Genomic DNA, 15,351 nt, shown 5'->3' on the forward strand with positions numbered 1-15,351 from the left:
TTCCTGTATGTCCAGCTCAGCATAAGTAGCATGTACACTTAAAAAAAAAAAAAGTCAAGTCATTTTTTTCAGCTTCAGTATCTAACTATAACAGCCCCACTCAACAGCAGAATGCATCTGTGCAGTGGTCCCAAATACAGAATCAGTAGTCTTTAAACAGAGGAATTGGTATGCAAATAACAGTTAAAATTCAATGTTTAACGGAAGCTTGCATTAACATGGTTTAATAATTATGTACACAAATTATGTACATATTAGCATAATCTCTTGCAATTCTGTCATTTACTCTGAACTGATAAATGCACAGCTCAACTTTTCTTCAGAGAAAAATAGATGACCTTCCCAACCCTCTAGCACTATAATAAAAATGCTCTGTATTCTCTCTCCATACTCCAAAATGTTATGAAAATAGTGTCTTGTGGTTCTGTCCAATGAAAAGCACCTTTCAAAAGCAAATTTGATGCATCTGCTGCCAAATGGGCATGCCTCCAGTGTAAATCAAAGAAAATCATTTCTTTTGATATTTCACAGAAGTGCATCTAATTAAAAACTTACACATGAAATCATACACCAAGACTAACAATCAACAATAAAATATTTTAAGCTACAAAAAAATGTAAATTATTTTTTAATTATAAGAAAACAAAAACATTGACATTAAGTGTTGTAAAAATCCTTCTTGACACCCAAAACTAAGGGAAAAAAAACTCATTATTAAGAAGCAAATAATTTGTTTACATTAAAAAAAAAAAAAGACCTGGCAAAATACATACACCCATTCCATTTCACAACTCCAAAAAGGTAATGTTCAGCACAGAGAATTTGACAACCGTTGACCTTCAGGCTTATTAAAATTTCAACTTAAGCCCAATATCAACAAGGTTAATGTTAGCTGGAAAAATACGTTTTAATATTCTTTAGACTGCAGTGTAGGTATTTCCTGTAGCGCTGCACTGTCTGATAGTCTGAGTACTCGTGACGATGTGCTCGCTGTGAATTGGATTCAGGAGGCTTGGCTGCACGCCACTCTCGAGAACAGGCTGCATACAGCCTACCGGAAATGCCTGATTCAGCTCGGTTTTCTCTCTTTTGGCTTGAGGTTCTGAAGAGTCATCTAATTCCTCATCCATTTCACTCTCCACTTCACTGCCTTCATCTGCACAAACAAATAATACCAAGACTATTACCAGAAGACAAACTGGAAAAGAGCAATCAACAAATGCTTTAGGAACACTTTAATATAGTACATTGAGAAAGCAACTCCTTAGCCCTTCTTGGGGGACAAAGCTTGTGGGTTTTCCTTTCAATAGATTTTACCTGTGTCAGTGCTCTATTCTTTTAAACACAGCAAAGGTAATTTATTCTTGGGTTTGTGACTGATATCTTTAATAGGTCTTTTAAGAAGACCTTTGGAGTTCCCTGAAGTTTTTACATTAACTAGCGGCATAATTTGTGTCATTATAAAGTAGTCATTTGGGTACACTACACTGGCTTTGGGGAATGTATGGCGCTGAAAAATGCTAACTATAAAAAAAACAAAAGGAAGAAAGAAAGAAAAAAATTTGTTTTTCCTCCGAAAATCTACATCTGATATAAATGTTATCTGTGCTGATATTAATGTAGGTGAGACCTGTGTTGAGTCACAAAATAACTATAGCACGCATAAGCAGGGGCTGCTTACAGACTTTCTGTGCACATGAATGTTGTAGATCACAATATTAATTAGACCCTTAACTTTTACTACAAAATGAAGACTGAGGCAGTAGTATCAGATTAAAAATGCACAGTGAATTTCCATTCCTAGCAACACTGATACTCTCTGTTAACAGCTAGTATTCATTTCTGGAAATTAGGTGTATAAATAGTCACTGTTACCTCCAAATTTTAATACATTTTATATTAACTAAAACATCATTATAATGGAATACTATTTAATTTTTTCTAGCACGCACTGTTAAAATTCAAAAGCACAGCATAGAGAGAAAATGCTCTCACACAGCTTTACTACTGTGTAAGATTCTCCTCAGAGGAGTGGAGAGAATACCTCTTCATAAGCGCTAATTTTTAAACAGCTAGGGATATATTTCTGCCTCAAAAATCTTTTCACTGGGAATTCCCTGGCGGTCCAGTGGTTAGGACTCTGTGCTTTCACTGCTGGGTCTGGTTTCGATCCCTGCTCGGGGAACTAAGATCCCACAAGCCACGTGGCACAGGCAAAAAAAAAAAAAAAAGTCTTTTTACTTCATCCTCAACATGTTTTATTGTTTACCAAAAAAGCCTCCACACATAATTACACCAAAACCTCATCTATAAATAAAAGATATCTATACTTACTCTTATATTTTTGACTTATTATGGTGACTTTTGTATTAACAGAATCAGATCTCCATTATATTCTATGGCATGTCACAGGCAAAGAGTGTGTAACAAGTTACTGCAAAGTCAGCTGGACTCTGTCCAAGAGGTGTTGAGTCTAGTTTTACCATTTGGGGCACACCTGCAGCAGTTCTGCTAATACAGTTCTCGGCGTAAATGGACTCCCTGACGTTGCTTCTCTTATTATCAATTGGTGCAAAGATGGTTCCAGAGAAAAGTGGTGAGGAATAATAGGGCCTCCATATAAGGTGCAGGTTGTACAGCTGTGCAGTTGCCGGGAGCAATGTCTTCTGGGAATGTTGTGTGATTAAAAAGATTGAGATTAGATGTACTGACTAGAAATGGTGTCTGTGATGCATTGAACGATAAACAGAGAAGTTCTCTGGGACGAGGTAAGCTGTCTTGGCCACCTGCTTTATCTGGTTACCATTCGCCTCTGGTAAAGGACTTGAGGATAGCATTACAGTTTATCCGAACAAGCACATTCGAAGGGCTGGCGAGCTGCCGGAAAGGGCTACGTTTGGTAGACATTTGCTTCATTAAGAGGATATAATCAAAATATGCTTGTATGACACTTTCGCATTTTTTTTTTGTATTTGTTTTCATATGAACAAACAAAAGGTCTGGAAGGATCCTCACACTAAATTCTTAACGGTGGTAGTCTCTTCGGCTTTTGACTATGAAGTTTTTACTTTCTGTAATTTCTAATTCTCTGCATTATTTGAAATCTTTATACATAACTAATGTTACTTTTATTATCCAGAAAAAAATCAAATTCTCATTTTGTGGAAAAAGCCCCCCAAAATTTCTTAAAGATTTCACAGTCAAACCTTAGGTTCTGAATATGCTAGTTTGGTTAATTCTCAAGAAGCATCCAGTCTAGAGGTGAATGGGACCAGCAGAGCCACCCGAGGAAGGTGAGGGCAAGTCACACTGCTTCTTGGCTCCCTCTCCACCAACTTTTCTGTGACTGAGAAATAGTGTCAAAGTAATAAAAGAGGCAGCAGTAAAAGAAAAAAAAAAATCATTTCAAGCAGGCAGGCAAGTGGAGAGAGAGTGGGATGTCCTTTCATCTACCCTGCTGTGGACAGAAAAGGCAATGGGGAGATGGACAGAACAAACTCCAATGCTCCAGGCCACGCTGCTTCAGGTCCACTTGTGAGTGACAGGGTTCCTTTGGATAGGCTACAAAGCAATCACAAAAGCAAGCCCTTTCTCTAGTTCCCACAGACATTTTATGTTCCTATAAAGACTCAAAAGACATTTCCTGGGAACCTACTTGAAGTTATGGGAATTTGGTACACAAAAACTAAAACTAGGTGCTACTGGAGTTTACCAAAAACTTTGGTTCAACACTTGACAAGGAAGACTGGCTGCCATTCAGTGTTTGGCCCAGGAGCAACATTCCTACTACACCTCCAGACACCCTGGGATGAAATCCCCAAATTTGAATTATGAGGCTTTGGTGTCAGTGCATCATCAGGGTTGCCTTGTATGTTGGGCCTGCGTTTCAACAGCCACTTTTCCTGCTCTGAATTTACAAACTGGCCTCAGCATTGATTTGCCTCTCTGATGTTTCTTTGGTTAATCCTATAGAGTATATATTTGCAACAATGATGCTTTGGGGCTACTGTTCTCTACTTTTCCTGTTTTGCTATTATGCATATTGCTAAAACAGGAATTAACGCATACACAGTTGATAAATAGTGATAGGAGTTTAAAGTGGGAGTGATGTTGATTCACACAGGACTTTCCCCGGCATGTGAATGTCTTCCATCACCAAGGAGGCACGGAAGCTGAACACGGAGTACCCTAGTACAGGATGCTGAGGAGAACAGTGTGGCACTTCGTGTGCGGATTCCCCACGTGCTTCCTCATGCCTCAGTTTCCCCACTGGCTCTGGCTCTGTCCTGGAAGGGATAATGGTGTAGTTCTCCCCAATCTATGTACACTTCGTCCCTGACTCCAGAACTCAATTTCTTAAAACCTCAAGAAATCTTCACTTTTGTTGTTTCTGTTTTTTGAAGAAAGGTGTATATTTTCTGCAGTGCTTATTTATTAGAAATTTTACATTAAAAAAACAACAACAACTGAGCTGGTATTTTTTTCAGAATTGTTTTTCTTTGTGTGCACTCTATTTCAACCTCATTTTCCTTCGAGCCCTGTTCCTTTTACTCTGTGGTATTATAGGTCGTGAGTTTCTTCAGAATTATATATTGTGTTGTCATATTAGAGTGGCAATGCTGATATGAAAACTTAAGAAGTATATATGTTATCCTTTTCATCTACCCCAATACTGATCTTGCTTTTATAGTAAACTTCATTGTTATCTCTGAGTTCTTTTTCCACTGAAAAGTGTGAATTGGTGACTTGAGTAGGCTGAGGAATCTTTTTCTTGCCGGGTGGGCCTTAAATAAAAATATTTGACCCAATTTTATCACTTTTTTCAGGACTCTGGCGAAAGCCAGAAATAATTTCTGGTTACTTGTACTTAACTGCAGGCAAAAAAAAATCAAAAAGAGTTTAAACTGTATTTAAATTCAATTCTTGCACTTGATATACGTAACATAAAGAAAGCACAGAAATGGAGAAATAAAGATTCCAAAAGACTTAACTGTCATATTCATCAAGGATTGTATGCCATTTCCACAAAATAAAGGTGATATACACATATACATTTTCCTCTATGAGAATTTCTTACTCAAAAAAAGTCCTTAAAAATGTACATTATTTTCAATTCTTACCTTTATCCAGATTTCCAGGAGACACAGCATTTAAATCACCAAACTGCAAAACAACAGTCATTTGTGCAACAGTTACTACCAAGCAGAATAAAATAATATTCTCAGAGACTGCAGTAAAAATACCACACTACGACTTTTTAAAACTGTAAACTAGTGTGACCATTTTGATCTCTAACTACACAGGTCACCTAATTTTCCAATCAAACCTGTCAAAATTGAACAGCTTAAACTGTGTCACAATTTAGCTGTCTTAGCCTCTTTGCAAAAGGATAACAATCTTCTGTCTTCCATGCTCCATTTTACTTTTTATTATTTGAACTCAGCAGTGAAGCAATAGGGGCCTGGCTGACCTGGATGAAGATGGATGTGGTAGAATAAATTTGGAAAAGCTCTGATGAAGCAGGATGCATCAGCTCCACCCCCATTAACTGTCCGTGAGTCCACCCGGAGTCTACACTATAGAAACATGGTCCAGCCACTTGGTTGAACTCTGTTTTTTTGAGTTTTTATTTGTAGAAATGAAAAACATAATGGGAGCCCCAACACTGAGAGTATTTATGTTTACAAAACCTTTGAGACTTCTCTTCTTGTAACTGATCTTCTTATTTACTAAGATAACAGGGTCCCAAATTAAAAAAGAAAGGCATCTGATTGTCATTAATGCAACAAAAAAGATATTAAAACAATATGGAACAATTAATAACCTTCAGCTTAGACTTTACTTGCTACCTTAGTTCAAAAGCTTGATGGTATTTTTACAGTGAAAAAATATATTTGGAGAGTCTCAGGGTGAACATAAATAAAAAATTGAAGAGCAGAGGTAACGAAGCTAATCGGAAAAAGGTGAAGTGAAACCTCATAGCACCTGCTTTTTAAATAGTAAACATTACATTTTTTTAAAGCTGAAGATTCAGAATAAGTCATTATTAGAAATTTGGGTTTCTCAAAAAGCTTAGAAAGGGTGAGAGAGAAATTCTACTTACATTCGGAAGTTTGCTTATAAAGAGTTCCATGGTAGGAGTATTTTTTTCATCTACAACATATGTCTATAAAGTAATAAAACTGATCTTATTTTGCAAACATACACACACATAATTTCTTTTTTTAATCTAAATATGAGTTGTTCTTCATAGTAGCTACCTTGGGAGCTTATACATTTATTCCAAGGTTCAAGATTCTGGAATTCCTCTTTGACAACCAATTTCGAGAGTTAGTTTATGTATCATTCAAGAAAGCCCATCTTGTTGTTTTACATCAAACTGTGACTCCAAACACTCCACATTTTATTCATTGTACTTGGTCCTGAGATGATTTCTGATTAGTTACCAAATTTAAATGCATCTCTGCCACAATTCACGATATTTAAAATAATGTGTCATTTTACTCTTTATTATTTCTTAGCAGTTCAGAGGCAGTTTAAAAAGAGGCATTCCACATCACTTTAAGCCACGGCAGTATTACTGAACCAACGTGTAGCCTCCCGAGGTGACTGCCTTGAAGGGGACAAGGGCCTCCTTGCACAACTCTTAGCATATTTGTTTGAAAGACTGCCCCATTGCATTATAGTTACGTCCCATGGGCAGCAAATATAAAATCATAAATACTGAACTGCTGTTTTGAAGTTGTTCCTGTTCACATGGCTCAGAACCTTATGCTAGTCTAAATAAAAACCACAGTTTAAATTGTACAGGATTTCTTGATTTAAAGAATATAATAAAAGCACCAAAAAACACAACAGGATTCTTTACCTATTTTTGGTATTATTTAAATTTTTAGAACTATAAACAGAGAATGCCCAAAGCTGAAGGATCATCTATATGTTATTTCTAGTTGACACACAGAGTAAGATTTTTATTTCTTTTAAATGAGTACTTAACAACAGTTAAGACCCAATACTGGAAATGAGTTGGCAGTGATGAGTCTAAACATACTTCCATATCTATAAAAAGTGAATACACCATTTGTTTTTGATAAATCTTGAAAAGTTGTTTGAGACTAAATTATTACTGCCATCGGTGATCAGTAATATCATGCAAAGTGGCTAAAACCAAACTTTGAACACATATGGAAATTTTTCTTCGAAAGAAACACTGCTTTTAGTTGCTACTTAACTGAAAATATGACAATAGAAAGATTTTCCTTTGAAAATTTTTGCTTAATCTGAATGAATACATCTGATTACTCAGGATGATGAAAATAAAAACCAAAAACAATCGAAATCTCTGTAATCATTATTAGCATTAGTAAATAAACATTTGCATACTCAATGCTGAGGGCTTGTGACCATGCACTGTGAGGGACACTGTGGAAAAAAAGAAAAAAAAAAATCTCCAAGATACTGCCAATGCCTGTAGTTGTCTCTGGGATTAATGACAAAGTTCCATATGTACAAAATACAGTAGATTTAAAATAAAAATCCTGTTAATAAGAGGTTTTGATATCCCTGTATAGTGGAAGGTGAAGGTTTTTATATGCATTTTATGTGTGAGGAAAGAATATACATTTGAGGACTTCCCTCGTGGCGCAGTGGTTAAGAATCCGTCTGCCAATGCAGGGGACACGGGTTCAAGTCCCGGTCCGGGAAGATCCCACATGCCACAACTACTGAGCCTGCACTCTAAAGTCCGCGAGCCACAACTCCTGAAGCCCACACACCTGGAGCCCGTGCTCCGCAACGAGAAGCCACCGCAATGAGAAGCCCGCGTAGCACAACAGAGTAGCTCCCGCTCGCCGCAACTAGAGAAAGCCCGCGTGCAGCAACGAAGACCCAACACGGCCAAGAAAAAAAAAAGAATATACGTGTGATTAAGGAAAAAAACCACCTTAATCCTGCAGATAGAGTAGGTAAGATTAGGACAATCAGTTCGTTCATTCAGTATTCAAAAAATATTTATTGAGAGCTTATTATGTGCTAGGCACTCTGCCAGCCAAGTTCCAGTCAGATTAATTTGGAAATATTCCCTCTTTCTGAAGGTGAGTATCAGAAGTTGTTTATATTAAAAAGGACAGGTAGTTTAGCCAAAAACCAAGGCAGCCTAGGAAACCTTCAAGAAGGTTTTAAAACCACAGCGTTATTAGAAAGGGAAATCAATTGCAGGGGTTTGGAGGGAGCAGCAAGTCAAAGTAGCAGGAAGGGAGGAAGGAAGGGAAGGGAGGCAGGGAAGACTGAGAGTGGGCATAAGGACGGCGGCATCACAGACAGGAGAGAGACGACAGGGACGTAAATGAGGCCAGCACAAACCAGCAACAGAAGAGGAGGAGGAGAGACATGATTTGGATAAAAAAATGGAGGTTGGGGCTTCCCTGGTGGCGCAGTGGTTGAGAGTCCGCCTACCGGCTGGCCCCGTGAGCCATGGCCGCTGAGCCTGCGCGTCCGGAGCCTGTGCTCCGCAATGGGAGAGGCCACGACAGTGAGAGGCCCGCGTACCGCAAAAAAAAAAACAAAAAACGGAGGTTGGCAAGGAAGTCCAGAGATTACTGAAAAGTTATAGCTTCAGAAACTGAAAAACTCTTACTGCTTTCTAATTTCCCCTGCTGCACAGGGGACTGGAGGGGACTACTATTCACTGAGATGATGTCTTACAGCTTATTAAGTACTTTCATGGTTCAGCATATAGTTGGCTTCCTCTCAAATATAATGACCTCAAGTATCACTTTCTCAATATCACTTCTTCAGAGAGGCTTTTCCTCACAGCCCTACTTAAGCATCTCCTTCCCTGTCACTGTTCATCAGCACCTCACAAAAAACTTATGAATCTGGCTAGGTAAGGAGCTTAGATTTAATCTTGCAGCTATTGAAAATATGTTAATTTGTCTAACATTGTAAGGAAATATGGTGGCGTTAGATTTGAGACCAGATATTCTGACCATCAGTTTAGGAAGGGAGGGAGTAAGGGAGTGGGAGGGAGAGGGAGAGAGAGAGAGAAAGTATGTATGTTTCCTACATGGAAGAAAGAATACAAATTAAGGGATTTAAAGTGTGCTCTGGGGTAGAAAGCATATGACCTTTGATGTACGTAGGAGTTAAAGTTCTGTCAGCCAGATAGATAAATAGGGAACGTTCTGAAGTAGAAACAGAATGGAACATAGAGAAAGCATATCTGTTGTTTTCAGGAAGAAAGACCTCCTTGCCTAGACACCATTTCTCCAGGCCCTGACAACCGGTCATAATAATGAGCATGCTCCTGGACAGCAGCAGACTAAAAAATGTGTGGTCAAGGCAGGCAGTGGGAGTCTGTTAGACCATAAATTCATGACGAGTAGTAATGGCCAGGAAGTATAAATGGGAGACTGGTCAGCACAGCCTATGTGACTATTGGCAGCATCCTTGAGAGCAACCCTGAGTATGACCCTGACTTGTGTCCAAGCAGCTGAGAAGTAGTTAGTTCATCATAGGACTGTGAGGCCTAAGCACAGGCACCATGAGAGAAACCAGGCTCGGCATGGGAGGATGCAGCCCACAGGTGTACTGCAGAGACCACTGCAGGTTAGATCCAGCAGCAGTGAACTTTCCACAATAAGGGAGGCAAGGCTTGTATTGTAGTAGCTGGAAAGTGAAACAATGCAGAGGAAGCCAGGGGGCTCAGACAGCAAACTGGTGAGGATCCACGGGGGCCCACAAAACAGAGACTGGGGATAGAAAGAAGGAGTTCAAGGACTGGGATGAAGACCTCACCCGTGGGGATGCTTTCCCTGCTGGAAGAGTTTACCCCATCCTGAGGAGGAAGGTTAGTGAGTAATCATAACCACATCATCTGGGCAGCCAGGTAAACATCCTCCATAGAAACCACATCTTACCACAAAATCTCTCTGCTGGTATGCCCAGATTTATAGATTTACAGGCAGACAGATACAATCTCTCTCTCTCTCTCTCTCTCTCTCTCTCTCTCTCTCCCTCTCGCTCTCTCTCTCTCTCTCTCTCTCTCTCTCTCACACACACACACACACACACACACACACACACACACACACACACACACAATGTATAACTGATTTACATGCTGGCACCAAAATATGAAAGTGTATGGTCTAGAACAGGGGTTAGTAAGGGGTCAGATAGTAAATATTTTAGGCGTTACAGTCCTGTTGCAATTACTCAGCTCTGCTACTATAGTGCAAAAATAGCCATAGATGACAGTTATATGAGTGGGCATGAATGTGTTCTAATAAAACTTTATACAAAATGGATGATGAGCTGGCCTTTGGCTAAAAGAACTTGTAAACCCTAGAAGATTTGGTCCAGTTCACAGACAGTGAAGGGAATGGAAGATTTTGTCTTTAAGGAAGGTGTTAAGACTTTGGCCACAGGGAGGATATAGAACCAGAGGCTTTAAGAACTGGCTTTATCAAATAATGAAGGTCACAAGGAAAGAAACATGGGTCAAGTTTTAAAGATGGAAATCAGTTGGAAGACTAATCTTCCTCTCTTTTCTATGGAGGCTTGTATGTACAGACAGAGATAGATAAAGGTTGGGGTTTGTGTCAGTTAGTGGGTAAAGAGGGATGAAGTCTAGGATACGAGGAAAGATTACATGGAAAAGAGACTGGGAAAAAGATTACATGTATTAGTGATTTAGATGGGGCAAGCCTCCCTAGTGGGGAGTTTTTTTTCCCAATTTGGATGAAGATGTGAAGAGATAGTCCAATAGCATAAGTTCTCCATTGGTAAAAGCAAATAAGGAATAGCTCTAGATGAGGATGGTTTTTGGGGTGGAGTCATCCATGGAGACATGTCAGTGAGATGTATGTAGAGGAGGGGAGGAAGTAAGAAAAAAATAATATACTGGAAGAAGAGTTCATAATCCACAAGTAATAACTGACTTCATTCAGAGCAATTTAGCTTTTATACTGTAATAGTTTCCTACTGCTGCTGAAACAAATTACCACAAATGTGGTGGCTATAAATAATACAAACTTACTATTTTTTAATTCTGGAAGTCAGAATTCCAAAATGGGTCTCGCTGAGCTAAAATTAAGGTGTTGGCGGGGTTGTATTCCTTTCTGAAAATTTTTAGGGAGAATTTCTTTTTTTCTTTTCCAGCTTTTAGAGGCTGCCCACAGTCCTGGGTGTGACCCCCGTCCATCTTCAGAGCCAGCAATGTCCGGTCAAGTCTTTCTTCCACTACATCACTCTGACACTGACTCTTCTGCTTCTCTCTTCCACTTTTAAAGACCCTTGTGATCACAGTGGGCCAATCCAGATAATCAAGGTTAATCTCCTTATTTTAAGGTCAATTAATTAGTAACCTTAAGTCCATCTGTAAACTAACATATCCACAGGTTCCCAGGGTTAGGATGTAGACACCTTTGGGGGTCATTATACCGCCTACTACACACATCTAAGCTACCTCAAAAAAAACTGTCGTATTTGCCTGAATAAAATCATTTGACAGTAAATTTTTTTCTACTATTGGAGGAAATACATCCTCCAGATCAAGCTGTTTGTAACACAGTAATTTTCCCCTCAATTTTGTCTGTTTTGTGCTCTTCATTAGGGGTGAGGTGGGTTAGTATTGTATATAGGCACAAATTCATTTTTTATAATATATTTCTCACTAAGGGCATTTGTTCTTTATTTTCATTTACAGACTTCGAATTTTATGTATAAAACTTCCTATCTCTGAAAGTTTTTCATAGCATGCATTTCAAGGTTTAGACTTATTGGAAGCACACATACATCCAAAAAAGTTTACCAAGATCACAGAGTTGAAAGTTGTTAGTGATGACACATAAGGAAGTCATTCCTGACAAAGAAGTGGAAGTCAAAACTGAGGGAATCAAAAGCTACTGAGTAGTGGGGCCAGAACAGCCCTAAGCTCCACATCCAAACGGAGGCCCAAGGAGAAACTCTGATGATAAAGTTACACACTAAGGACCAGTTACATCCATATTGGTCCTTTGGACAGTTTCATGAGAGAAATCTGTGCCATCAAACTGCACAACAAGCAGCTCCAACAACCTCGGAAAGCCCTCTTGTGTTAACACTACTCCATGGTTCCATGAGGATCCATGCTGTATAGACGCTGCAGCCAGATGCCAAGGTGCTAGCGGAGGATTAGCTGACATTAGATGTCTCTTCGGCACTATTACCTTTTAACCTGCATAAATTTTACATATATATATATATATATATATAATTTTATATATAATACTTTCTTCCCGCTTCATAAGTATGTATAAGACCTTTCAATCAATCCTACTGATAAGATTTTATCCAAGTCTAGCTATGTCTAGTTAGACCCAATTATGTTTATGCTTCCTCCCTAATGTTGCCATTTTCTTTTCTAATTGACTTCTTTCCCCATTCTATTATGTTGGCGGTGTTTTATAAAGCATTGAATTAGTTTGCCTCTGATTACCACTTTGGCTACATCCCAAATAATGTGGTTGGATGCTTTGTAATTCCATGAATCATTTGACTCACCATTCAAAAACAGCCTACAGGCTATTCTCCCCTTGTAATATAGTATTATTAAAGCCTTCACATGCCTTTACGTTATCTGTTTTATTAATTTCAACTTCTAAGCTTATGTTTGTATTGTCAAGAAATGATGGTCTAATTCAACACATTATTACTTGGATTGTCAGTGTAAAATCAATATTAAAAAATCTAATTCAGAGTAGAAGGCAATCAAATATAGTCCCTCTTGACTAATACACATAACTTCAGATATTTATATACTTATGGAAAGGAAAGGGAAAGGAAATGGAACTAACAAAAATCTGGTACCTTGTATGTGCCTGTCTGCTTGCCTGCCTATCCACCCCATCTATCTACCTATACCTAATAACCTATACCTATCTTCCTTCCTACTTTAGTCCTCACAACATCCCTGTGAAGGAATGGTTCTTATGTTTATTCTGTTGATGAGAAAACTCACGTTTTCTTGAGATATACGTATATATAACTTGCCCAGGTTGCAAAGGTATTAAATGGGAAATACGAAATTTAAATTTGGGTGTCGAACAACTTGGGGTGTGGGGCTAGCCTGACCTGGGTTTGAATCCCAACTCTGCCACTATCAGTCCTGTGACCCCAGACATAATACTCTTTGAACCTCAGGTTTCCACATATATGAAATAGACAGGGTTTAACGTCTTCAAGACTCAATTTTCAAAGACTAAAGTCCTAGAATTCCGTTTAACCCTAAAACCGTAAGATGGTGATTTCAAAATGAAATGTCTCTAGCTGAGTGGGGCTACAAGGAGTACTGCTTCAGAATGGAAGTGTTCCTTAGGCTTTGACCTAAGGTTGTTGACACTATAAACTCAGTCTAGGGCTGAAGCTGAAGTCACTTGATGTACTGACCAAGCCTTTTATGACTCAAGCAAATACCATGAGAAGGGCTGTCCTAAACAAGGATGGTGTTGTGTGTGTGTATGCTTTGCACCTTTAGCGTAATGAGGATGATCACACAACCAGAAATAGCTGACGAGCTCAGATGAATGTCAACATGTAAACCTTGACCTAACCAACTGCTTCTCGCTCTGTTCTTCTAAGAAGTCAATAAAGAAGTAAGAGCCTTTAAAGCAGTTCCTATAAAAGTAGGAAGATTGTTCCCATGCAGATTTGGAAGCTCTTGACCCAATTCTAATCTTTCAACATTCTGTACTTAGCTTGAACTTTGTAATGTTCTGAACTTTACAAACCTTAAATGGCTGCACAGTCTCCTATGATTTCAGTTCTATTAACCGAAGTTAGTAGAATCGATCACAAAAGGATTAGGTAGTGGCAACTATTTTGAATGTTTTTGATGGTGGAGAGAAATGTCTTGAAATTTCAATCATAAGGGATTTCAGAACATTATTATTTTCTTTAATGTCTTCCAAATGAGAACCAAATTAGTCAAAGCATTGCATTTAGCACTGGTACAGGATTTCACAACTGAGGAAAAATAATTGCTGACTTTAAAGTGATTTCCGATTTTAAAAAATTCACAAGGCACGTTAATGTTCCAGTTGGGAAAATCTTGTGTTCCTTGGTTTTTTGTTTTCTGTTTTTTTTTTTTCTGGAAGTGGACTTTTCTATCTATTTCCAAATAGTTTTACTGAAGCCTGCTAAGATGGCTAAGATTTCTGCCAGTTTGCTTCACAGCAAGCCAAATTCTGCCCTATATTTGCTGTTGGTTCTACCCCTTCAGGCTAGTCAGCTATCCTGGCAACTTGTGCTGTTGACTACTCTGTACCCGGGTAGCATATTTTCATCATGATTCTGACTGTTCAGGCTTTTTTGTTGCCCTCTGCGCTCTGGGAACACAGTAATTTATCTACCTTTATATTGTTTCAAAATTTCTAAGAAGTGATATAAATGACTATGTATAAAATAGATAAGCAACAAGGATATATTTAGAGCACAGGGAAATATAGCCATTATTTTGTGATAACTTTAAATGGACTATCATCTGTAAAAATACTGAATTGCTAGGCTGTACACCTGAATCTAATATAATATTGTAAATCAATTATACTTCAAGGAGAAAAACCTCTAAGAAGCACTCATGAGTGAGCACGCAGGTAGTGAAGAAGTAGGAATACAGGCCTTAGTTGCTTTTGAGGAGAAAAGCAATTTCAAAACCAGTAACATTTAATGCTACCATTAGGCCAAACCAAGAGGGGCCTCTGTCCTGAGCCCCACACCACGGAGAGCCCTGCTCTGGCTTTCCTGTGGCCATGGCCCTCCCCACAGACAAGGAGTCCACTGGGCCACGTAGATGTGCCCTCCTGGAGCCTGTGTTTCACTCCTGCCCCCAGACCATACTTCTGTTACCTGAGATCCCAGAATTCCCTGCCTAAAGCCCCAAGTCCCCTTTCAGGCCTGTGCAGATCTCTCCCTAAGTCCACCCATCAGAAGAAAGAAGGGAGAGCCAGTGCGGAGGGTGCAGCTATTTGCAAAGGGCAGACAAAACCTGAACACTGGACCGAGGTGCCCACAAGCATGAGCACACGCTCTTCACAATACAGGATAGGGAATGACACACAAGAGAAGTGGTCTAGGGGCCACAGGGTGGGCCATGGGTCAACTATGTCTATGTCACCATTTTCTGGCATGGAACTAGGAGGAGCCTAAGAATTTTAAACTTAAACCCAGCCTTCCAAGTTATTACCAAGATATATTTACCCAAATGCTAGGGTTGGGCCTGGCAGCATATCCTTTATGTAAATAAAACTATGGGCTGAGAAGATAGAACCTTGGTGCTCTTAACTAAAGACAAGCTCCCACTGAGGCTGCCTT

The 15,351-nt window shown here is 39.1% G+C and overlaps 1 protein-coding gene across 2 annotated transcripts in view; it reads right to left on the reverse strand.

Moving 5' to 3' along the window:
- Positions 1–515: 515 nt before the first annotated feature.
- RFX3 (regulatory factor X3) overlaps positions 516–15,351 on the reverse strand; it is a 291,441-nt gene continuing 276,605 nt past the window's right edge. The window contains exons 17-18 of one of the 2 annotated variants that reach the window (XM_007464196.1): positions 5,121–5,163; positions 516–1,156 (exon numbers count right to left, since the gene is read on the reverse strand). In XM_007464196.1, coding sequence (XP_007464258.1) covers positions 918–1,156; positions 5,121–5,163 — 282 coding nt within the window. In that variant the 3' untranslated portion in view covers positions 516–917. The remainder of the gene's footprint in view (positions 1,157–5,120; positions 5,164–15,351) is intronic. The other variant, XM_007464197.1, reaches the window with a different exon arrangement.

This window comes from Lipotes vexillifer, unplaced genomic scaffold, assembly GCF_000442215.2.
Source record: "Lipotes vexillifer unplaced genomic scaffold, Lipotes_vexillifer_v1.1 scaffold1544, whole genome shotgun sequence".
In the NCBI taxonomy this organism is placed as follows: Eukaryota; Metazoa; Chordata; class Mammalia; order Artiodactyla; family Lipotidae; genus Lipotes; species Lipotes vexillifer.